Raw genomic sequence first — 25,776 nt, forward strand, 5'->3', positions numbered from 1 at the left:
GAGTGAGAGAGCAGGAGACAGAGGAGGGACAGAAAGAAGAAGCTCAGGGAGCAGGTCAAAGGAAAATATGTTCAAGATGCATGAATTAAGAGGAAAGAGATACAGAAGGACAATAAAAAGAATGTGTGCAAGCATATCAATATTAAGAGCATGTACGAGCGTGTGGCTCCATCACAGATGCATCGGCGTATTAGCTTTAAGACACAGAAATCATACCAATCCATATACTTTTATTCGTGATATTTGGCTAGTTATGGAATTTGTATTGTACGATATTTTCCTTGCAGTATTTAATCACAACTGTCAAACAATCAGTGCAATAGACACACTGCAGTCTTTGTTAAAAGGACAATTCTGGTTCATTAAAACTTGTGACATGGGTCTTGTTTTCGCCCTATTGGCCATCATTTCTATTTCTAAATATAACACTGTACTCACAGTGCTGAGATCTGGGAACACAGCTACACTGCTAAAAATAACCCAAACAGGACTAAACAAATCTTGTTTGGCCAAATGTATTTCAAGGAGAAAATAAGGGCAAAGTGTAATACACCATTACAGTTTACAGACCAACTTCCTGGTTCAAGTTTGTCCTAAAGGTTTAACACTGTGCAAGGAGGGATTGCTATGGACATTTTGGATGTCTCATGTTTAGCTTTACCTCTACAAAAACAAAGAGGCTAAGATCATCTGGCTTGTTTTTTTCTGATTATCTGATCGCTTTGTTGTAGCAATGTTGCCATGTTCCCAGATTCTCTGCAATTACTCTAAAATGCAGTAATATAATTCATTTTTGGGCACCTGAATTACAAATCCAGGAGTTCTTTACTAAGTATCATTGGCATTCATTTGGAGTTGTGTTTGTGTTCACGACATGTCCAATATTCACTCTCCTTTGAGCTCTGTTTTTGGTCTCCACTGATTCCTGAGGGAAATATTTGTCTGCTAAATGCTCCACCGTGTTCACCAGCTAGTCACTATGGTTGTCTTTTTTGTCGTTTGTTGCTGGCAGGTAGTGTGCAGTGGGTTTATCAGAGCTTTTGTGCTGTAAACAGCTGCCTTCTCCTGCCAAAATCGGTGAGAGTAAACCAAAACTAACTAGCTTAGTGGGCATAAAACAATGAAACTCGCTATAAAGCTCTGTAAAGCCGAGGACAGCTGCAGATCACCAGGACACATCTTACTTGTCACATTGTTTTCACATTGTCATTTCATACATTGTTATAATAAACATTATGGCTGCGGGTACATTTTTTTTTCCATCTATCAGTTGGACAGAAATAAGACTAACTGCTAAATGTGTATATAATCAGAATCAGAATCAGAAAAAAGGTTTATTGTCAAGTAAGTAACACTTACAAGGAATTTGCCTTGGTGGTTGGTGCATACATAAACAAACATATTGAACATTAATATGAAATACACACTAAATACAGAAACAAATATTTACAAAATAGCTGTTTAACAAACGAAAAAAGAGGCTGAAACTGTCAAGCAAGTTCACCATATCCAATCAGCTTTGGCAGCTTTAAGCACTCACCTCAGAATTTAAGCTTCAATCACACTGGAAAATCCTGTTGACAGGCAACAAACAGACAGATTTTTTACGGTAGCCCTCACTATCTCAAAAAGTGTATCATCACCCTTGGGCACTGGAGAGCCATTAAACAAGATGTTCTGCTTTGCCAGACGAGAGTGAAACAGTTAACAGTCTGCAGGCATTAGAGCAGTGGACACAGGCTCATCTGCAAATTAAACTGTGGTTGTGTGTTCAGCATAAAAACACTCTTTATATGTCACGGATCCTTTCAACTATAGATTGACTATAAAACTCAAGAGGCTCTCCCTGAATCCCCATTTATTTTGAACTCCTTGACTGATATTATTTAGAACTGGGCAATGCAATTACAGAGGCCCTGCCATCAATAGTGGATTCCAGCAGTACTAGCATGACAGAAATCCACTTATTCCATCTAGTATTGACTTCAATTTACTGTTTCATTACAGCTGAAGCTTAGAGAGCAGCACATGATCACAACTGAATGAGTATCTTATTATGGGAACTTAAAGCAAGTTTAGAACCACAGCAGATGAATAATGCAACAGATACAATGTGTAATCATGCACATACGCTCAGCAGATACACACGCACTTACAAAGATAGCAATAGATTAGGTGTGAGGACATTGTTCTGATGCATATGTATGAGTTGCAGCAAGTAATATTAAGAGTGAAGTTTTGCAGAGCAATGTGCAGTGTTGCTGCTGACTGCGAATCCGATTTTTTATAGCTTTGGAATTCTTCGTTTTTATCTGCATATTCTTTTCTTTTCTACTAAATAGTGTAAATATGTGTGGTTTTAGTTTTATGTGCACTATGTCTTTTTTTTTTTACAGGTATAACACTAGATGTGCACAGCAGGTATTTTATAAAACAAACAAATCATAACTGGTTTCTACAGAAAAAATTAAAAAGAAATATTAATTAATGCATGTTTAAGGTATGCCTAAATTGTTTGGCCAGTGCAACAAGCAGGAAACACAACACTGACACATAACCACACACAACCTTTTTAAGTTGATATGGCGAACCTGTTAGCAAGTGAATAGTTGCTTATTTACACATCCAGCAGAACATTGTGAGTCGTGTTTTTGGCCAACAGGTGGATCTAAGTCCAATATTCACCCTCATTTTAGCGCTGTTTTGGGCTCCATTAATCTTAGCTTTAACAGCTAAATGCTCCATTGTGTTCACCATCGTCATTTGGTGCTGGGCAGATAGCATAAAGTTGTTTTTATCAGAGCTTCTTCCCTGAAAACAGATGTCTGCTGCAGGAAACAAGGTTATGAGAGCTGTGAGACTCAACCAAAACAGTGAAGTTGAGAAGTTGCGGGCTGTAACACCAAAACAATGAGCTGAAAGACATTTAAAGGCTCCGTAGAGCTAAATGAAACTGCAGAGTCTGTGATAATTCTGTTCATTTGTCACTAGAAGCAATATCTTGCACATATATGTAGTTATTGGAGCCATTGTTGGTATAAAAATATTGTTTAGAGCAGCTTTAATAAGTTTTAGTTTACATTTAGAATAAGAGCCTATCCTTGCTACCCTGTGATTGGATCTACACTACAGAGAGTCACTGAAGAGAATCAGTTGTTTAGTCAGTCTGGTCAAACATACATTCAAGATATGTACACATTATCATGTACACATGCAACCTAATGAAATCCAATGCAGCAGAACTGCAATATCTACTTCTTTTTGTGATGCTAACAATGCTCTGTTTTTGTGTTAGAGAGGTGATTCAACTTGTTTTTAAAGCTGTTGTTTGGGTTTTTGTTGAATTGGATGGGATTGCTTTGTATTATACATGAGTTCATGTTATTGTTATTGTTTTTCTCCTATGCTGCAAGGACTCTCTGTCTCTTCCAGGCTTTACTGCAGTTGCTAAAGTTGATGAATGAGGAAACGCTGGAATGTTTTTGGGGATGAAACTGAGAAACTGTGACTCTGCGAACAGTATTGATCAGGGAAATGTCTGCGTCAGGTGAAACACTTGGAACCTCACCAACCTCATCCTCTCTAATTTGTACTCTGGCTCATAGTCAGACCATGAGGACACTTAGAGTGCTTTCACACCCGCTGGCCTTTCACACCCGCTGGCCTGAGTTTGAGTCCCGCAAGCGCTTCCCTTCCTGTTCCTCCATCTGCTTTGTGATCTGCTGACTGCTCCTTTGTTAAAATTCCTCTTTGCTAAAATAATCCTCTTCTCCCCACTCCTCCACCTGCTCCCTCCCCATGCTCCCTCCCCATGCTTCCACCCTAAACATCATAGGTGTAACACTGTCTTAAGCCTGAGGGGGGCAGAATGCCGGAGCAGAGCAACGACTATCGTGTGGTGGTGTTCGGGGCAGGGGGAGTGGGGAAGAGCTCCCTGGTCCTGCGCTTCGTGAAGGGCACCTTTAGGGACACCTACATCCCCACAGTGGAGGACACCTACCGCCAGGTGATCAGCTGCGATAAGAGTGTGTGCACCCTCCAGATCACCGACACCACAGGGAGCCACCAGTTCCCGGCCATGCAGCGCCTGTCCATCTCTAAAGGCCATGCCTTCATCCTGGTCTACTCCATCACGAGCAAACAGTCCCTGGAGGAACTCAAACCCATTTACCAACAGGTGTGTGTGTGTGTGTGTGTGTGTGTGTGTGTGTGTGTGTGTGTGTGTGTGTGTGTGTGTGTGTGTGTGTGTGTATGTGTGTGTTGTAAACCTTACATACAAGATGGAATTTCAGGATCAATCTATTATCACAGCTGTTGGTTTCATTTGATAAAGAATAATAATAAACTTTATTTTTGTTGTACAATTCATGCATGAAGTGCAACACAAAGTGATTTACAAAAAAATTAGATAATCATGAAATTTATAATAAAACAAGGATAAACACATACAATTATAATAATCTTAAAATACAATATTGTTTATTGAGTCCTGTATTTGATTGTTTAGGCATATAGTCTCTCTGGATGCCAATATTGGGGTAACAATTACCACCAAAAGAATTTTTTTGTATTTACAGTATATTGTGCACTGACCAGCCAGAACATAACACACACTACCCTTATTTCCCTCCTCCTTTGCAGGTCTTGGCCATCAAGGGCAATGTTGAGGCCATCCCCATCATGCTTGTGGGCAACAAGAGCGACGAGACTCAGCGGGAGGTGGACACCAAGGACGGGGAAGCCCAGGCCAACCAGTGGAAGTGCGCCTTCATGGAGACGTCGGCCAAGACCAACCACAACGTAACCGAGCTTTTTCAGGAGCTCCTCAACCTGGACAAGAAGAGGAACATGAGCCTCAACATCGACGGCAAGCGCTCAGGGAAGCAGTCCCGCGCCGAGAGACTGAAGGGCAAATGCAGCGTCATGTAACTCCAGGTGAGGAGGAGAGGGGAGGTGGAGGTTGAGAGAGGAGGGAGGGGGGGGGCCCAAGAAAGGGAGGAAAAGAAGGAAGACGAGAGAGAGAGGAAGGGACTCACTAAACGCATCACTGCGAGCAAAACGTCTGGAAGGTAACAGGAATCTCATCATCCACATCCTCCGTTTGACTGGTGCGTTCTCAAACACAACTCAGCAGTTATTTTGTAAACACTACAGAATTTCAGTTTGGAGCTTTACATCCATGTGCATTCTGCTAAAAGGAGAGATGAGGGGGACTGACAGAATATCGAGAGGCAAAAAAACAAGAAGTGTGTCACAGATGAATAACCTGTGGCCGTCAGCTATAGTCGGAAACAGCGTGGGTGTGGACTTTTCCATGATCAAGACCTTGGACTGCAATATATACCACAGACTGCAGCACCCCTCAAAAAACTGAAGGTTTCTGATCAAAACATACAGTCCTCTCTTACTTCTTCATCCAAACCCTCCTTCCATGCTCAGCTCACACCCCTCGTCATCCCAGCACCCTCATCCTTCGCCTACCCCCCCTACTTTAACACATAAAGAGAAACGTAATGTACACATATATGAGTCAACAAAGTTAGTTAAGCTCACTCATCTGGTAGAAACACTGTTTTAAGAGACTGAGGTGTCCCTCACTCTAGAAAGCGCAGGACCCATAAAGGTTTTAGACTGCTAGCGTGACATTTACAGCAAAAACATGTGACCCAGCTAAATCCCAGAGCCGCTCATCAGGACCCTGATGTATATAACATGGGGTCTTTAAATCTATTCCATCTCTAAGTCTACACGTCAGTCAGAGGAATGAGGTGTTTGAAGCATTAAAGCTTAATCTTCACATCTCCTCATCCTAATCATCCCTCCTGAAAGATAAAAAGGCCCTTTTTGACATTAATCAAGCTGTCATTATGATAAAAACTCATCTGCGAACTCTCTAAATGACCTCATCTGAAGTGGAGAAGCATCCAGCGGCAGGGTATGCACACACGCTACTGATACGACGCAACAATCCTTTTAAGACTCTCATCTAGTGTAGAATAACTCTGGATGAAAAGAAGCTGGACTCTCATCAAACATAGGAAACAGAAATACAAGTCTAACTTGTCTACGAGGATGATACACTCGAATAATCATTGCCAAGGTGGTAAGAGGAAAGGGATGATTTTTGGTTGTGAAGTCAAGAATGTCAGTTTGCTTTGGCACTTTTCATGTGAAGGTTTCTCTTCTTTTGCCTTTTTCTTGTTTGTTTGCTCTATGATGTTCTTTAAATTAATGTAAAAAAAAAGCCCTCCTTAAACAAAAAGCACACTGAGAAAAATAAATAAATAAATAAGGGATGGATATAAAATTGCTCTATGCTGATTAATCAGTGCGACAGGAATCGCTAAATTCTGTTTCCTCTTTGGTTGGTTTGGTCACATTACCTCTCATACGCTCATTGTAGGCATCGGTAAACAGGAAACAGAATGGGCCACACACACACACATACTGTATACACACACACAGCATGCGCACAAATGCATTCATGCAAGTGTAAAAAAAAAACGTCAATATGAGTAACACCGTTGACTGATTACATGAAGACAGACAGGGTTCACTCAGCCTCAATGCCCTCACATTGCACTTTATATCATAAACACACACCCACGTGCACACACAGAACTGTAATTTCTCATGTTTTTGCTTATGTTAAGTGTTAATGATCTCTGCCTAACAGAATATCCTCCTGGAGCCATTGAATAGCTCTACTGTATGTCCAAAGTGCATGTATAAACCCTTTGTTTTTTACATGCAGGAGCTCTGAATATTGTACACAGTGTACACAGGACAGCCAAAAGCACAATACTTTTTTACCAACGTATCTATTTGTACATTTTTTGTTTCTTTTTTTTTTTCTTTGTGCAATTTTTCATCTTTGACATTTATTCACCAATCCTGAACATGGAGAAACAAATCGCATCATGATCACCGGTAGCTTCTCTGTCTCGATATAGATAAAGATATAGATAGTAAAGTGTTTTATTTGTCCGGTACATGGCACAGTGAGGTTGTGGTTCTGTTGAGCAAAAGGGTATCGTGATGTAACCAGTTAGCTGTGGTTGTGATTGAAGCGCGTAAATGCGACATAACCCCACATAATTGTAGATCATATAGGACGGAGGAGGATGGTCAGATTATTCGTCTACTTTTCTTCATCTCTCAGGCGGTTTTAACAATTTGGGTGGAGGATAATCTGTTTCTGTACTGTTTAACCCAAAGACATAGATGATGCCCCTTTTAACTGTGTGTCCATCTCTCTGGAAAAAAAAAAGCACAGCAACTGTTTCCGTCTGTCTTTATATGTGCAGCAGAATCAACAACAGGGCACTTTAGGGTGACATTTTACTTGAAGACTTGCTTATTAATCAGCAATGCCTCATTTATAAGCATCATGTAAAATGTCTGTCCTGCATTATTCACACCCACAGACCCACATAAAAAAAATTCAAACGTGTAGTTATTGTAAATAAAATGGTAGTTGAATAAAATATTCATAAGAGCTTCAAGTAAGATGTTACCCATGTAAAGAAAAACTGTCTTTCTGGGAATAAGTCCTTTGTAAGCAGGAAATGTTATACAGTAATACAGTAGAAGGCTCGATGTTGCTATGTACTGTAATATAAAGCTTAATAATGATGTTCATGATATATTGTATTTGACATTTCCACTCTTCAGATCTATCAATCAGATAATACTAGCAAAATGTGACTATGTAACTAAAGGTTCCACTCCATGGATGTTCCTTTTTATTTTATTTGGAAAGCTGAATGAATCTGTTGTTATTGATCGTGTTGTACTTTGCACTAATGTGAGGTCCTGTTATACTCAAAAATGTGCATTGTAAAACCTACCCTTTACCTCTTAGATGCCAGGGATTCTTACACATACTCTTCTTCATTTTTCATCAGTTTATATTTAAAACAAAACAAAAAACAAGTTGTATTTGAAATTCTTTGTGTTGGTTTGTTTTAGATGCCAGAAGGATGGGGTGATTTCTGTCCTGTCATGTACCTACCTGATGTGTCCTTCTAAAGGTTAAAAAGATAGAAAAACTAAAGCTGGAAATTATCTGTATAACTGTCAAACAGTTCTGGTCTGATCTGATGTGTGGCTACTGGCAGTGGTGGTGCACAGGCTGCATAAATATAAGCTTGACACGTCTGGTTGCTTCACGCAAACACCAGCTTGCGAGCGCATGTTTGTGCAATCTGTTGTTCTGCTGACGTCTACAGGAGACTGTCGTTGTTCATGTTCCTGTGTGGAATATGATACAGCAGGGAGGGAAAAACAATGAGACAACGTGCAAGAGCAGTATGGACATCATGCTGAAGCGAGAGGCTGTGCTAATAATAGAAATAGTGTAAAAATATGGGGTGCTTACTGCACTGACTAACTAGCCTGTATAAGATTTAAATGTGCTTGCATGTGAGGAGGCGTGCATGGGAAGTGTGTAAGTGTCCGTTAAGTTTCTTGGGCTGTGTGAGTTAAATGCTGGCATGAATCAGGACAGACACCTCTGCCCCGTCCTCCCATCGCTTGTCTCATCTCATTTACCAATGAAGCATATTCACTACCACTGCTGCTGTCTGTGTGTGTGTGTGTGTGTGTGTGTGTGTGTGTGTGTGTGTGTGTGTGTGTGTGTGTGTGTGTGTGTGTGTGTGTGTGTGTGTGTGTGTGTGTGACCGTGAGTGCATCCATGTATGTGCGCAATCAGCCACCTATTTGCATCCCTTCACTCTGGCCTGCATGAGTGTGTATGTGTGCATGTTTGTGTGCTGTTGTTACCATCTTATGAAATGTCTGTCAGATATTTGAAGCTTTCCTGTGGAGAATGCCTACACATTTCTTCATGAGTCATCCCGCAGGCATGGAGGCAAAATAGACAGACTGCATGCCCTTAGCTGTACGCACACACTTACACAGGCATATTACATTTATACAGGCCTCATTCTCTCATTGGCTGTTTTTTTTTCTTCTGCTCTGCTCTGTTGTTCAGGCACCACTGTCAGCACTACTACTCTGTAAATCATCTGTCCGTCCCCTGAAATCTTGAGTTTCTTTCACATTCATTCCTCCAATTTTTGTGTGTGTGTTTGTGAGTCGGTTGCACTTAAACAGACGAAAGGCCGACCCTGCTCACATCTGATTGTAGATAGTTGTAAATAGTGTTCAAAGGACTTAATATTTCAGAGATGAGAGATGAGTGTGCAGAGGAAAGGATGCTGTGGTGGGAAGGTGCCTTCACCTGCATTTCCTTGTTATAGTCAAAGTGTCCAATTTGAAGTAACACAGCAAAACTAAAAGTTTCCTTCAGTGCTACTTGGTTACTTTATGTAATCTTCATCAGCTGTCAACACTTTTGGCGTTTTCCAAAGTGTGCTATACTTTTCTAAGCAAGAAAAAAAAGTAATTGACTTTGAAAGAGGAAAACTATGGAAGCCCACAGTGACCAATTTTAGATTAATTAAATAAGATGTAAAATAAATAATCATATGACTAAATACAGCCTATAGAATATATATGAAATATTAAAATAATGCAATGAAAGTTTTAAAGTCAGCTCATTATTATAAAATGTCATCCGGTTTCTTTTTAAAATAAGAGTTAACTGCAGGTCATTTTTATTTTATTTATATTATTATATTTTTTTATTTCCTAATGTCAATGTAACAGTTTTTTGTTTTTCCTAATGAACATTTATTTTGTAACGCACTTTTAATCACAAAGTCTTTGTCTGTTAATCAAGACAAACAGGGCAAAACCAGTTGTGTGATTGACTGTCTGCTTAATCAGACCAAAGCAGGAGCCAATCACATAACAGGATCTTCCTTGTCTGTTTAGATGAAAAGTGGCTTTATAAAAGAAACTGGCATTGTGAAATAAAAACAAACTTCAGAAGCATTTGAAACTAAAAATTGCTGGAATTGAATAAAAATGTCAATAAATGATGCTATTGTGAAAAGAAACATGATAAAATAATATTTAATTATACTAAACTGAGTTTTTAAAATATTTGTTGATTATTTCACAGCTGTAATGTATTTTTTCTTTATGTAATTCATATGATTATTTATTTCATAATGTCATATTAATTTATTTAATATTAAACACTTTGGGTCTCCATACAAATCTACATAGGCAACAACCAAATTTCAATTAGGACCAGGCAAAGTTCACCTCACCGTGTTTTAGCACTGGTCATGTTGCTTAAGAGCATGTTGTACAGCAGAGGAAGTGTGGTTCACATGTGTTTTTCCATAGCAGGATGAGAAACATGACCCTGTGACACTGAAACAAAGGGCAGTCGGTAAAATCTAAATACACAGAAAGGGTTGGTTTTTTTTTTTAGTCTAACTAAGGTATGTTCCATAAACTCATTCCTACCGACAAGGACAGGTTACAGTCCTGTCGAGTTGAGCTAAAAGGCAGAAGATCTAAAGGAAACCAGTGTTGCTCCAGCTCACCCCTTTACATCTTGTGTAATCGCCTCAGATCCTCACAAGCTGTTTTTTGCAGACAGGGGGTGTAAAGTGGGACATATAGACTTTGTGGGTAATGTAGTTTGGTACTATCCTGTCGCTCTGGCCCTTCATTCCTGCATGGTCCCTATTGGTGTTACAGCCAGCATGAGAACAAGGACACAAACTGTGAATCATCTTTGTATTTTTTAAATAAATTCCTCAGCAGCATTTACGGCTTCAGTTTTGCAAATTCAGTTTTATTTCTTTTAAGCACTTATTGTTTTTTGTAAATGATTCAATTGCTTTATCTTTTCTTCTGTTTGGGACTTTTATTTAACTAATTATAATGTATAGATATTTATTCTAGCAATAGTCTTCCTATTAAGATATACTGTGCTGATGCATCCTCTGAATAACGGAAAATAACATATATATATATATATATATATATATATATATATATATATATATATATATATATATATAGATGATAATAATAATCAAATCTGCAAAATGATTTTCCTAATAAAAATGTGAACTGAGGAGTGTTTCTCTTCTTTTTGATTTTTCTCCTTTTCCTTGCCACTGGTATGTGATGACTCAACATCACTTGTGCTAACGTTGCTGACAGAGGTTTGATGACTTTTAGCCATCGGTTGGTCCACCACTTTGATCCAGACTGAAATATCTCAACAACTATTTGATAGATTGCCAGGAAACTTTGTACAGACATGCATGTGCTGATTAGCATTAACTGCTATCTTTAGGGCTATCATCAGGTCAACATTTTAAATTGTCTAATACTTTTTTTATGAACAAATACCTGCAAAACTATTGCCATTCTTATTAGCCTCAGTTGCTCTTTGTGTTTACTGCTAAATAACAAATGTTAGCATGCTAAGTGGCAAAGGTAGTATTCAGATTTACTTAGCAGATTTTTTAAGTAAAAGTAATAATACGTGAAAGACATGCATTAGAAGTGTCATTCAAGTAAAAGTATTATTAGCAAACTGTACTCAAAGTATCAAAAGTAAAAGTACTAATTATGCATAATTATACTACAATAGACCTTGCCTATATTAATGTATACTTTATTAAACCCGCAAGGGGAAATCACAATGTTTTTTCACTCTGTTGTTATTACCCATATTACACACATGCCTGAATTACACACACATGTTCAGTACCTATACATGCACTAATGGAGAGATGTCAGAGTGAGGGGGGGGCTGCCCATGGAAAGGTGCCCCGAGCAATTGGGGGTTTGGTGCCTTGCTCAAAAACACTTTGGCAGTGCCCAGGAGGTGAACTGGCACCTCTCCAGCTACCAGTCCACCACCATACTTTGGTCCGTATGGGGACTTGATCCAGCAACCCTCCGCTTCCCAACCCAACTCCCTACTGACTGACACCCTCATATTATTGTTATAGCCTACTTACTGATGCATAAGTACAAATCTACTGTTGTAGTTGGTCATGATGGAGCTCATTTTAACTATACTTTTGAGTAGTCAAGGCATCATATTTTATAAGCTCATCATGTAGCCTTTTTTATGTGTCAAATATTCACCTGCAAGTTGTAGGCTAGCTACAGCTGTAAAAGTAGTATGTAGCATGAAATGGATACACTTAAAGTAGGCCTACCTCCTATTTGTAGGCTACTTGAGTACAGTTCTTGAGTAAACTTGGTTACATTCCACCACTGCATGCTAACACACTAAAGTAAAATGGCTGTAAGCTGTAGTAAATAGGCCTACCTGTTTAGAATCAGCATTTTAATTATGAATATTTTGCATTTTAGCCCAAAGCCTCAACACACACACACACACACACACACACACACACACACACACACACACACACACACACACACACACACACGCACACACACACACACACACACACACACACAGAGAGAGGGAGATGCTGGAATCACAGTCTCCCACTCCTCCTTTCACTCTCACTTCTCTCTTGTCCCTCTAACATCTGCTCGGGGATGCTGTGCCCAGTGCGGTTGCTATGGAGACAGCGTGACGTTGACGACGGTTGTCCCATGAGAGTGTGGTGTGACCCTCACCCTGGTAGAAACAGATGCGTTACGACAAGCAGAGGTCTCCCATGCTGCTGCTGGAGTGTGTAACAACGCAGAAAGACGAAAACTCTTAACCCTCCAGGCCAGTGTGGCAACCCCTCTCCTGGGTCTTAATGAGATAATATTATTGTCCACAAACGCACAAGCAAACACACAGTCTACACGTGTGCTTCTACATCTGGGAAAGTCTGTGTGCACACATGACAGCTCAGAGAAAGGGATACAAGGTGTGTGTGTGTGTGTGTGTGTGTGTGTGTGTGTGTGTGTGTGTGTGTGTGCGTGCATGCGTGCGTGGGCGGGTGGTTGTGTGCGCGCGCGTGTGTGGGTGGATGGGTGCTACCTCTGTCAGCCTGAGAGCATCTTTTAATCGTGACTCATCGGGCTTCCACCGCTCATGTCTCAGAAAATGAAGAGCTGCTGTAATCCACTGGGGGGGGGCGTAGGCTAGGGAATACAGAGAGTGAAACTGTAGAAAGAAATGAGACAAATAAAGGAGGGAGAAGGAGAAAGAGAGGGCTAAAAGGTGAGGAAATGGAAGAGAAATGTATATGCATAATTTCACACTTCAGTGAAAATGAGGCCAATGCAGTTCTCTGTGCTAGTTATAAATAGCTCTCCTGACGTTAGAAGTAGCTCAAAAAGGGGTTTCCATACAGCCATGAGGAAGTTATGGCTGTAGAAGTGTGTTCAACAAAGCAGCAAAATGTCATGCCGGCTCCCTACATCTCCTTCTCTGTCAGTATCACCAGGGTTTTATGGTCCCCATCCTACTCATCAAACCGTTTGCCCCTCTTCACCACAGAGTCAACCGTCCACATTCAGCCAATAGTCATGCTGCCGATGCAGCCCTTTTAGCTCCGTGTGGAGGAGTGGACTACAGCTCGCTGGAAACGGAGGAAGCGTGGGCCTGCCAGGAATAGCAGGAGCGGCCCACACCTCGCCGAAGTAGACGGAACTACGGCTGGGTCAATGGCGCCGCCGTGTGGCAACACAGCGCAGTGGAGTCATGGGGAGAAGAGTAATTTTGACTGTGTGGTACACAGATCGACATGGGACACAGGCTACAAGACAGGGGTGGATTGCAGGTTGGGTAAGTCATGCAGTTGTGAAATAAGGCGTATAGTATGCAGACCTTGCAGTAGAAAAAAGGACAGGCCAGTGTACTTAATTCAAGCACTAGTCCAAAACCTACAATGAATGTGGAAAATTGCCTATAAGTGTCATACACTACAGTCTTTATCTTCATTAACTGCAGTGATAAGGGAAAACAAAGTAAAATAAATCACTTTAGTTTCCCCCAAAGCCTGCAAGAAGAAGAGGGTTATAAAGAGAAACGCAGATTTTAGAAAAATGTTTTTGGTGCGTTTATGGTATGATTACATATTATATTCAGAAGAATATGACAAGCAATATCTTGGAGACATTTAAAATAGACGACATAACCAAAATCTGAAATTGTATACAAAATCATGGGCCACTCAAAAGATGATACAGCATTTTGGATAAGGGTCATCAAAGGTATTTTTAGTTAATTTCAGGCATTTTGTTGTAACCTATTTGATTATTTGCCTAGCAATGGTTGTCATTTAGCCTATAATAGATCAAAACGACCAGGGATGAATTAAATGGTGGGAAGAAGCCATTCAATGTGTCACTACAGATCAGTGTTCCAAAAAAAGAGGTCTCCAGGGTTTCCAGCAAGATCTTTTTTGACTTCATTGTCAAATAAAGGTAGGCTATACACTGAAAGCAGAGGAAGACATTTTTCTAAAATAATTTTGTATGGGGTTTTAATTCATGCAAGTGTCAATCTACACGTCAAAACATCCATCCAAACGTATCGGGGCTGCAAAAGTCTTTGCGAGTCCTGATGGGGCACCAGGGTTCCCCAACTAAATAGATGACTTCAAATAGCCTACATCCATTGAAAATAAAACCTATTCATTCAAACTCCTCTTGTTTAGCAGACACTATATTTGTGAATGTTTGTTTGGGAGCCCCTGGGTTAAAGGTGCTGTCACCGGATCGGATGAAGGGAGAGAGACGGAGAGAGGGAGGGAGGAAGAGAAGGGAGGGGGGTATAGAGGAGTGGACAGACACTGGTAGCGAAGGGGGAGGCGTTTGGCTCGGCGAAGACGGGGAGTGAACGAGCAGAGAGGGTGAGAAACCAGCGGATCTGGCCCTTTAAATCACCAATACAGCGCATTCGGAGGTGAGTTTGGAGATATTTGGGTATTTTTCTCCCTGTGTATAATAATTGTCTTAGCGCCTATGCAACCCCGGCTTCTCGTCACCGAGGGTGGCTGCAGCGGAGAGGGGCTTCATCAGTGTCACGAATCCGGTTTTCCCCAGCCCTTTGCCGGCAGAGAGGGTGGGGAGGACCGGGGACAGGGTCAGTGGAAGATTTCCTACAGCTCGTCTGGACTCTGTGGACGCACAAGACACTGGTTCCAAAAACCTCTGGATTTTATATGCTGAAGTAGGCCGTGTGTGCCGATCAATTTGCATAATAGCGGAACATAAAGGCATGCGCTCCACTCTTGTGCCCATTGTTGTTGGATGGGTTTATATTGGATGCAGGAGCCTGCCTCCCTCAAAACGTGTCACCACCCTGCTCCCACTGCTAACGATTAGGGCCTATTTGCAGAACTGAAGCGGTCTAGTCTGGTCTTCACTTGGGAAAATATCTCTGGCTCAGATATGTGCACAAGGTCTGTTTGTGCTTGCGCGCACTGTGCGTATGCGTGTGTGTGTGTGCGTGTGGATAGCCATTGGAGAGAGAGGACATGCTGTTCTATCCATCAAAATGCCCGCATTGTGTTTTCACACGGTAGAGAAGCAAGCAGGGCCTATAGCGGATGGCATGGCTCCGTACTGCAGGCCCGATCAGCGCCCAGGAGCCGCTAGGATCAATAAGGATTGATGCATTTTTGCGCGTCTTGAGAGCGGCTGTGTGCTCGCTGGCTGGCCGACCGGGGCCTGTCCAGCTCTGGTGATGTGTTTGGTCCTGTCCAAGTCAAATGACCATCGTACAGTGCCTATATGTTTGCATCTGTGCATCGGCTTTACAAGAAAATGTTTTCTATTTGGGGGCGTAGGAGAAGAGAGATTTTAATGCGGAGGGGCAGCGATGCTGGTTTAATGTACAGCTTCCTTCTCTCAGCACGGAATGCGCCATAGCAGAAAGTTTAGAAAATCAACAGGCTGAAGGAATCACGGCACTCGGTTTAAAATATCACTGAAGTGTTAAAAAAGTGATTTAGGCTGTATATTTCTGAATGGTTAGTTCCCTGCGAGTTGCCAGTTTGTTGCTTATGCATTTGAGAAAATATGAAAACATAGCCTACATTTCTGAACCACCCCATCATTTGCAATTGGAAGTTCACTTCCAAAACCAGAAAGCAGTAGTTTGTGAAAGGTACAACAGCTTTTAAACAAAGTGGATAAAAGTGCTGTCACCTCAGGCTAGTGTATAGTGTTTACTTGGTGTAGTATTAGTGTGAGTTGCTGTTGTTCATATTCATATCTATATTCTTCTGTTGGCTGTCACTGGGACACTCCTCAAACCCTGACAAGGAATGAGAAGATACGTTGTGATGGAAGGGTTGTGCGTCTGTGTATGTTTACAATTGTATTAAACACATACATCTGTTCACACAATCACCTCCTATTTAGGGAAAAAGATCAGGGCCTCATATGGTGAACTATTACAGTCGAGGGTTACATTTAAGTCAGAGTTGGGTTTAAGCATGTAGTGGACTAGTGTTAGGGTAAATTTACAGAGTGGGTGATACCAAAACAAAAACTCAAAAATGTATTCCAATACGATATTAAGTTATACAAAGGCAGATACATATATTTTCTTTTTACTATTACAAGCATCTTATTTAGGAGAATGCCATGTGCCAAAATGTATGAGGGAAATGCATTTATAGGTTACTTATAAATAAATTTTTGGTACCACTAATTTAACACACAGGCATTTCCTTTTACCCTACTCTGTTATTAACTGTTAAAAAAGCAAACAAAAGTTAATTGTGTGTTAATTCTCTGAACTAACAAGTGTTCCTGTTTCCAGAACGTGATCTAACGTGTCACTAATGTAGTCTTTTTGGCAATGATTATATCAACGCTAGTATTGATACTCAAAACAAGATAATAGTATCGATATGCTCACCCCTTATCTCCAGGGAATTAAGGAAGTCATTTCAGTGCTGTCAAAAACAAGTTTGCATGTGTGTAAGAGAGAGCAAAAATGCAGAAAAGGGACAGAAATGGCGGTATTTTGCCTCTAAGGGTCTAGTTGGGATTAGGATTTGAGCTCAGGGTTAAGATTAGGATTAGGGTTTGGTTGGGAGACACTTAATAAATGTCCTCAGAAGTATAACAATAATACAAATGTGTGTTCAGAGACAGAAAGAGAGAGAGAGAGAGAAGTGCATTAAGTGTTATAATGTAAATCTATTCACTCCCTCCCACCTCTCTCTCTCTCTCTCTCTCTCTCACACACACACACACACACACACACACACACACACATACACACACACACACACACACACTCACACAGACAAAAGCCCTAATTACAGACATGAATCTCTGAGCTACTCCACGGTAGGAGTAATTAAAGCAGGAGAGAGGGCAGTACACAGAGAGTCGTAACACACTCACAGTGGTGTATGTGAGGAGCGAGGTGCGTTTTGATCATATGCACTGGTGGGGAAACTTCTACACTCTGCTAAAAAATGTGTAAAGGAAAGAAAGTGAAGGTTTTTAAATGAATCTTTGACAGCACAGGTATGAAAGGACTTCCTCTTTTTTGGATCAGCAATGCAGGAATGTCCTACCATATGATCAATGAAGTTGTATTACTGGTTGTGATGACAGATGTTGTAATATAAATGATAAGGCTGATGATAACAGTTTGGCATTGAAGCAAATTCTATTCTATAATTGAAATATGAAAACTTGAATGTAGGATAGTTTGAGATTTTTCTAATTGAAGTCAGCAGTTATTCCGATTCACAATTGTATAGGAGTGGCTGTTTAAATGCAGATTTCCTTCTCACAGTTGTTATATTGCCAGTCACACTAATTACTAAAAGAACAAAAACCTCCCCATATAGATCCATGGAACAAAATCTTAAATGCAGTTTGGAATTTGTGACATGAAACATTTTTAGAAGCCCAGGTATACAAAACTGAAAATGGATTTAAAAAAAACCCTATAACATATTTAACATATCTGCCTGTCTGTAACCTAACTGGGTAAGCAGCAGCCATCTCACCTGCTTTTTTACAGAGTCAAGCCAATGTGAGCTCAGCTGCAGACCAGCTCTGTCGTTTTGACTTGGCAACTGTTTTTCCGTCGTCCCTGCACCGCTCAGATCTGCATCCAGTCCCATTTGTGTTCAGAGAGAGTCCTGTCTGCCTACCATCAGTCAGGTGATCCTCTATTACCTCTGCTATGCTAAAAGCTTGAAAAATATTTAGCACAAATGACAAACATAGATCTATTAATCTAACAAATATTTCTTAAGTTAGTATATCAAGCTCTAGCCTTATTATACTGTGCATATCACCTCCATAAAGTGTATTTTGATCAAGAAACATATTCATATTTCCATTTTTTTTATTAATAATGTTGCACCACCAAGTAGTCACCTCACGGTGGTGCTGTAACTCTGCAACGAAGTGAAACTATTGAGGACTTTAAGGGTGATTCAGCTCATACGTCAGAGCAGTATATAAGCATTATGTTCATATACAGTATGCATATGTTTATATACATCAGGCAGAATACCCCAGTATATACTCCACAGTGGTGGAAGAAGTAAAAGTACCAGTACCACAATGTAAAACATATTCCATGACAAATAAAAGTCTGGCAGCAGTGTCATCAACAAACTACTAACTAAATTAAAGTAGCAAAAAAATAAAAGTATTCATTATGCAGAAAATGGCCCTTCTTAGAGTATATTATTATATATTATATTATTGGATGATTAAGACTGATGCATTAATGTCTAAGCAGCATTTTAATGTGGTACAGTAGTTGGTCAAGCTAAATTTAAATACTTTATTCTGTAGTTTAATCTGCAAAGTAACTGTCAGATAAATGAAGTTGAGTAAATAGTACACTATTTCCCTCTAAAATGTAGTGCAGAAGAAGTATAAAGTGGCGTAAAATGAAATCATCAAAACTGTATTTACCGTAAGCACTGTAAATGTTGTAGTTGTATGTAGTTACACCATCACTATCAAAAATCGACAACTTGACTGACTACAACAAATGTACCTTTTATGTGTCATAAAATACGGTATATATGGTACACATGTAATATATTTGTTTTGCTAAAGTTTAAATGTAAATTTCCAAGCCAGACCTCATTTCACCATGATAGTCTTGTCCTGGTTACACACGAGACACAAATCAAAACAGTTTTGAAAGCATGTCAGTCCACTCATGCAAAACTATGTTCCAAAGTCAGATTTTAGTTGCCGGGAGTCATTTTGCCTTTCCTGCATATCGACATGAGGCGGGCCAGCATATTTGATGAAATCATCCATCATTATCTGCATAGCAAACATTTTTTACTCTCTCTCTCTCATTCAGTTTTCTCCTGAGTTGGTGTATTCTGATGGATCAGTATGTCTACCAATAATAATATCGCCCAGGCCAGGAAACTGGTGGAACAGCTGAGGATTGAGGCAGGGATTGAACGCATTAAGGTAGGACAATAGTTTACTGCCGTGTTTGTTGTATGTATGATCATGATCATGTGTGATACCTTCCTCTTGCTCCTCCTGCTTCCTCTCTCATCTACGTCCCTCACAACTCCCTTTCTTGTCCACCATCATCTTTTTCTTTTCCCCTCTACTTGTCAAATTTCTCTCCACTCATTTAAATCCTCTACCTTCTTCTTCTCTCTCGCCTTCCCTCACCTCTCCCGCTCTCCTGACAGGTGTCCAAAGCAGCAGCAGACCTGATGAGTTACTGTGAGCAGCACGCTCGTAGCGACCCTCTGCTGGTTGGGGTTCCCACCTCCGAAAACCCTTTCAAGGACAAGAAGCCCTGCATCATCCTATAGCCGCGCTACGCTCCTCCTGCCATCACACACACACACACACACACACACACACACACACACACACACACACACACACACACACACACACACACACACACATTCATACATACCCATGCACATACAGACAAACATCAATGCACACATTCAGTACTTAAATTGATCCCCAGACACACACACATCACATGCAAACACACACTTCAAACCCATCTAGCATACACACACACTCCCAAAATAGCCACTCTGGAAAAGCGCCATACCCTGGAGCCACAGCTAGAGGGCAAGTATCTTGTTCTCTCGGTGGCTGAGATCAGTATATCACTGAGGTGCTTTTGGTAATATTCATATATGCTGGTAAATTAACTACAAGTGTCAGCTTAACTTGAAAAAGAGATTTGGACATTAATAATCAATAGGAAACCAGGATATTTGTTCCTTGTTTTGTCATGAAATGAGGGGTTGGGTAAAGGATGGACAGCAGTGCCGTAGGCAAGGAGTGGGAGGTTGCATGTAGGCAACAGAAATGGGCGGTAGGCACTCTTGCCAACCATGCCAAACACAGCCTGGTTTCCCATTAAAAGCTCAATAAAAGCTTTTTTTAAAAAGGTTTGAGAGATTTTCCTACAAACCTGCCATGTGCTAAATTACAGTAGCTTATTTCAGAGTGAGTGGCTAAAGCCTTTGCCTTTATCAGGCTAGCATGTTCCCACCCAAACCTGTATCAACAGACCTTCTCTGCCTGTGGCCTCACTGCAGCTGTCTGCAGCCTTTTGGCCAAACCTCCAGCTGTGCCAACCTGTACAGAAAGTCGTCTCTAGATGCTGATCTGTTGTCACCGATTCCACTGCAGTTTATTATGGCTGCTGTTGGTTGAAATCGATGTCTAAGCTGACATCAGATCTGCACCTATGACGGGAACATTGTGAACTGCTCTACACAGAACTCAAGCTATTAACCCTGGACGTTTACTGCATTTTTCTTAAGAAATACTTGTTCGTGAACTCAATGTACGTTTTGATATTTTATTGAAGCATTACTTAACAGATTAGATAATACTTTACTTTTGTATTATTGTTTTGCTTTGACATAGGTGTTGCCCCTGGCTGAGCAGGTTTTTCCTCCTGTCTGACATTAAATGCTAGTATTAATGAAACGACAGGAGATCTGGTTGTAAGCCAGGGGTAATACCTAACCAGATACCTGCTAGAATCTTAAACAAAGGTTTCTACTCTACATCAAGCCTCCCTGTGCTTTACCTTGAGAGAGGGCCAGGTCACAGACTGACCATACCTTAGAATCAGTCTGCAAGGACTGCAAGGCTGGAGGAGTAAACCCAATCTTAAAAAGTAAAAGTGAAGCTGTAGAAAAGTAGAAATGAAGCTTTCCATTTTCTACCTTCTTCTCTTATGTTTGATTATTTTCGATTGGCAGTTTGCATAAGGTTAAGATAGGATAGGATATAAGAGATATATTGCATTGGATAATGCAAATATGGAGGTGTTTGTTTTGTTTGCTTCTACAGTAGAGAAGACGGATACCTCTTGTTTCAATGCATACTAATTCTGGCTTTAAATCCTGGCCTGGCTTTACCAGTCTTTAAAGTTCCCAGTCTCCCAGTTTGAGCTCAAACTGGTCAGGGACTGGATCGGTCCCATCTTGAGTTTCCTCTGTCCTGCTCTCCTCCACAATGCTCCTCCTCTCTGACAAACCAAACTTGATTGTAAAAGCTGAAGATAAAGTGAGAAAAAAAATGAAGTCAAGAGAAACAAACTAAGTGTATAAACTTTCTTTCAGATGTGCAGAAGTGATAAGTTGAAGAGTAGCTGTTTTGAGTTTATTTTTGAGTTTCTTCTTTCTATGGAGTCCATGGAACCTGGTCAGTTGAGTATTACCCTGTACAGTGTTTGTAAGATGCAAAATCTAAACACAGAATCCCTTTCTGTGGATGTTGGATTTTTTTTAGTACTAATTATTCTGTTCTGTCAGTCACCGTCATGTCTGTCTTCATTTCATCTTTTTTTTTTTTTTTTGTTATTCAGGTTTTAGAGGCTTGTGATAGCGGAGGATGGTTTTAAACACAGATACAAATACAAACACCTGATAAAAACAAAAGCCGTGTTAGGTTTAGGATTGTATCCTGTTAGAGGATGAATCAACATCGGACCTCATTCCTGTGGCAAAAACCAACCTCCTGATCTATACTTTAACACCAGAGCAGCCATTTTATTCTCAAGTGTTGGTTTTGGTGGGACAGGCAACTAGAACTACAAACATGTACATAGCACACACTCTCTCTTGCTGTTATTTTTTAAGTTTGATTGTCACAGGTCAAAGGTTAAAGGAGCGGCGGGGCTGGGCACTGAGAGCTGCTTTTGATGGTTAATTGCTGCATTTAGCCGAGGCTTTTGTCAAGAGTAAAGTACAGTGAAAGAGCAGGGTGGAGTCATTTGGGTAGGACTTATGGCTGCTGATGGACTGTCAGGGGAGGTGAAACCACTGCTTTTCTGTCTCTTATAACTTGGTCAATATGAGCCACTTGCTGCACTGACATTTGGGGTTGAGAGGTGAGCACTTGTTTGTGTGCACACAGTCTGAAAAACAGACGCCTTGTAAAAATACCCACATTAAAAAGTAAGTTAGTGGTGTATTTAGTCCTAGAAGTGTTATTTTCTTTATACAAAATTTAAAGCTTAATTTTTCTGAATTTTTGTGACAAAATGAAAATATCTTAAAATTAGGTGCCCATGACCAATTTGTGAACTTGTCTTTAAAAGAATAGTTTGACATTTTGGGACATACGCTTATTCACTTACTTGCTGAGAGAAGATTGATACCAATCTCTTTAATGAAAGTGATACTGATCTTCTCATCTAACTCAGCAAGAAAGCAAATAAGCGTTTTCCTGAAAATGTGAAAACTATTTCTAAATCCAGGTTGAATTGCTAATTAACATCACTGCTTGTTTACTCTAGGCGATGGTTCCTGGTACAGAGCCCTGCTTCATCTCTCATTTGCCTTTGTTTTCCGAACACAGAGAGCAGGCAGTTCCCAAAGTACAGAGAGAGCAGGAGCTGGAGAAAGGCCATAGAGAGAGCTGAGACTGTGTGTGTGTGTGTGCGTGCGTGTGTGCGTGCATGTGTGTGGGGGTGCCGGGTGCTAGTGTTTGGTGGCTGAAAAGGATGATTTGGCAGAGCAGTAGGCAGAGAAGAGAAAATAGAAGTGCATGAGTGTTTGCATTTTTGAGTGTGTATTTGTGAGAGAGGCACAGTGTGTAAGAACACACAGTGCCTCCAGTGCTGTGCAGAGTGTCACATAGTTATGTTACAGTACTGCAGCCCTGCCATTCCAGGTCAGGGTCTGACTAGAGGAGAGGTCATGAGTCAGAGCAGCATGTATGGTCTCCACTCACTCTTTTCATCTGTCAGATGCTAGTGTGCTCATTCTGGAGAAAAGTTAACAAGGATTCTGTCACAAGCTAAAATCGTTTGGTTGAAGCATGGGAAGCCATTTTATAATAATAACCCCAAACAACCCACAAAGGTGACAAAGAAATTCTTTTTCTGTTTAGCTCTGTCTGTGACTGACTCCGCTATATTATATTAACTGCAGTTTATTTTCACCACTCAATAAAGCCTCAGAGACTTTAACAAATAGTTTGACATTTTGGGAAATATGCTGATTCGCCTTTTGCAGAGAGTTAGATGAAAGGATTGATATCACGCTCATATTTATCTGATCAATATGAAGCTAAAGGTGGCAGCTAGTTAGCTTAGCTTAGCTTAAAGACTTGAAGCAGGGGGAAACAGCTAGCCCGGCTCTGTCCAAAGGTTGTTACCTCTAAAGCTCACCAATTAACAGGCAATATCTCATTGAAATATTATTGAATCATCATCATCGTGAAGTTGCTAGGCAACCAACAGATGCTCCACGTTTCTAGTCTTTATGCTAAGCTCACCAGCTTCTGACTAGAGCGTCATATATAGCAAACAGACATGAAAGTGGTATCAATCTTCTCATCAAACTCTCAGCAATTATTGTATTAGGAGTATTTCCCAAAATGTCAAACTATTCCTTTAAATTAAATAAATCCCTTTATCTAAATCTGTAGAGATAATTGAAGAGATGGTTTGACCTGATTGAGGTTGACATGGATGGTGGTCTTTTCATCACTAAAACAAAAACAAGGAACAAGCTAAAGAAATGGCTACAAACAGAAACCTGAGTGCAAACTGCAGTGAGAGGTAGGAAGTAATTTAGAACTAGGTATCTGGGATATGTTTACTTTCCCCATAATTTGAACTAATGTAAACTTAAAGCTATAGTGCGCAACTATTTGATATTAATGAACGTCCGTTACATTCAAGCCATTGCCAAATGAGTTGAAACAAAGCTAATCAAGTCTATCAGCTCCAGAAAACTCTCTCTGCATTTCTCAGCATGGCTATCTTTACAAAATGGTGTAGTCCGGTGTAATTTGCACGCAGAAGCTTTGGAGACAATGAGGATATACAAATTACAAGATAATAACCTCTTCTGAAGATGTTTTTTAATCCTCCGTGTTAGCAACTGCATGGAGGAGGGGTGGGGGTGCGATCATTGAAGGCTTGTATCATGTGGATGCGCCGACAGTGTTGTTGTCATTACTTTGAATTCCTCATGGGGGCGACAGAAACTACGCACCATAGAGGAAATAACTGATTTGTTGTCAGTGTTCAGGAAAGGAAAAACAATTTCTTTGCAAGGTGCAGCCAAAGGATTACAACTGCAGTAGATTTACACAACATAAAACCAGCATGCATACATATCAGCACGCACACACACATAAACACACTACTGTTGTCCTGGAGATGTCTGACAGATGCTTTTTTTATCATTATTGTTTTTTTTAATCATTCCATAGCTGGTTGGGCTTAAATCAGAGACGGCCCGCCTAAATTGCTGGTTTGGCTGACAGTTTGTCTGATTGGTTGTTAGTTTGCCTTATAGTGGCGTATATTGTTTTAATGCTGGTTTTGGGGTTATCCGATCAACAGAATAAACAGTGTTAAAGTAGAACATGTGGCTCAAGATGGAAATCACAAAGAGAGCCCGGTGAAATTTATTCCAGGTCAGGTGGGGAAAGTTGAGGCTCCTCACTGGTAGACTTTGAAATTCAACCTCACTGAATCGGCTCTGAGCCCTTCCCGAGACTCATCTTTTGTGTTCTCATCTCCTGTGTATACATACAGTATATGTATCTTTTTGCCTTGATTGATTATGAAGAAAATATATCTATTTTTTGTAACTGTTCTCTGATGTGCCATAACTCATGTTTTCTTGCACACTGTTAATATTTTGTGGATATTGCTGTTAAAAAGATGATATTGAGAAGTAGATAACATTAATAAAAATATGATATAACAATACATGCTCTTAAGTCATTTTAATTTTTAATTTTAGCCATGCTAGTGGCATGGCTCTATGAATGGCAATGTCAGTCTGTCGATGGTTTCCCACTTTGGTCCAGACTGAAATATCTAAACAACTATTGGATGCAACGCTATTTAAAACAGACATTCGTGGTTCCTGCTAGCTTGGGAACAAGATGAATCTGCAAGCTCATGTTTTATTTGCTCTGGCAACTCACATTTGCAATTAGGTCTGCCGATGTCAGACGAAGTCTGATTGACTTTGGTGATCCAATGATTTTTTATGTAGCACAACCATGAGGTTGACATTTGCAGTCTAACAACAACTAATTCAATAGCTGTTCAGACAATTTAATTATACCTTAAATGCAAGTTGATGGTCATAAAATTCTGTACACACATTCATGTCCCACTCAGGATGTATTGTAACAACTTTGCACTCCCGCCATAATCTTGTTAAAACATTTTATTTGTCCAATAATTTGGTTAGTAACCAAATACCTGCAAAATGGTTGAAATTCCCATCAGCCTCAGCTGTGTTTACTGCTAATTATCAATTGTTGCATCTGCATGTTTAAGGCCCCATGGCATGAAAATGTCACTTTATGAGGTTTTTTAACATTAATGTGAGTTCCCCCAGCCTGCCTATGGTCCCAGTGGCTAGGAATGGCGTTAGGTGTAAACCGTGCCCTGGGTATCCTGCTCTGCCTTTGAGAAAATGAAAGCTC

At 40.4% G+C, this 25,776-nt stretch overlaps 2 protein-coding genes across 2 annotated transcripts; both read left to right on the top strand.

The window, feature by feature from the left end:
• Positions 1-3,868: 3,868 nt before the first annotated feature.
• On the top strand, positions 3,869-4,929 carry diras1b (DIRAS family, GTP-binding RAS-like 1b). Its single transcript, XM_078277794.1, has 2 exons — positions 3,869-4,177; positions 4,642-4,929. Exons 1-2 carry the CDS (start codon positions 3,869-3,871, stop codon positions 4,927-4,929), a joined length of 597 nt encoding a protein of 198 aa, XP_078133920.1.
• A 9,744-nt stretch (positions 4,930-14,673) lies between these two features.
• On the top strand, positions 14,674-25,045 carry gng7 (guanine nucleotide binding protein (G protein), gamma 7). Its single transcript, XM_078277884.1, has 4 exons — positions 14,674-14,764; positions 17,855-17,997; positions 19,169-19,284; positions 19,518-25,045. Exons 3-4 carry the CDS (start codon positions 19,204-19,206, stop codon positions 19,641-19,643), a joined length of 207 nt encoding a protein of 68 aa, XP_078134010.1. The 5' UTR covers positions 14,674-14,764; positions 17,855-17,997; positions 19,169-19,203; the 3' UTR covers positions 19,644-25,045.
• The last annotated feature ends 731 nt before the right edge of the window (positions 25,046-25,776 follow it).

This window comes from Sander vitreus, chromosome 20 (genome assembly GCF_031162955.1).
Source record: "Sander vitreus isolate 19-12246 chromosome 20, sanVit1, whole genome shotgun sequence".
NCBI classification, from domain to species: domain Eukaryota; kingdom Metazoa; phylum Chordata; class Actinopteri; order Perciformes; family Percidae; genus Sander; species Sander vitreus.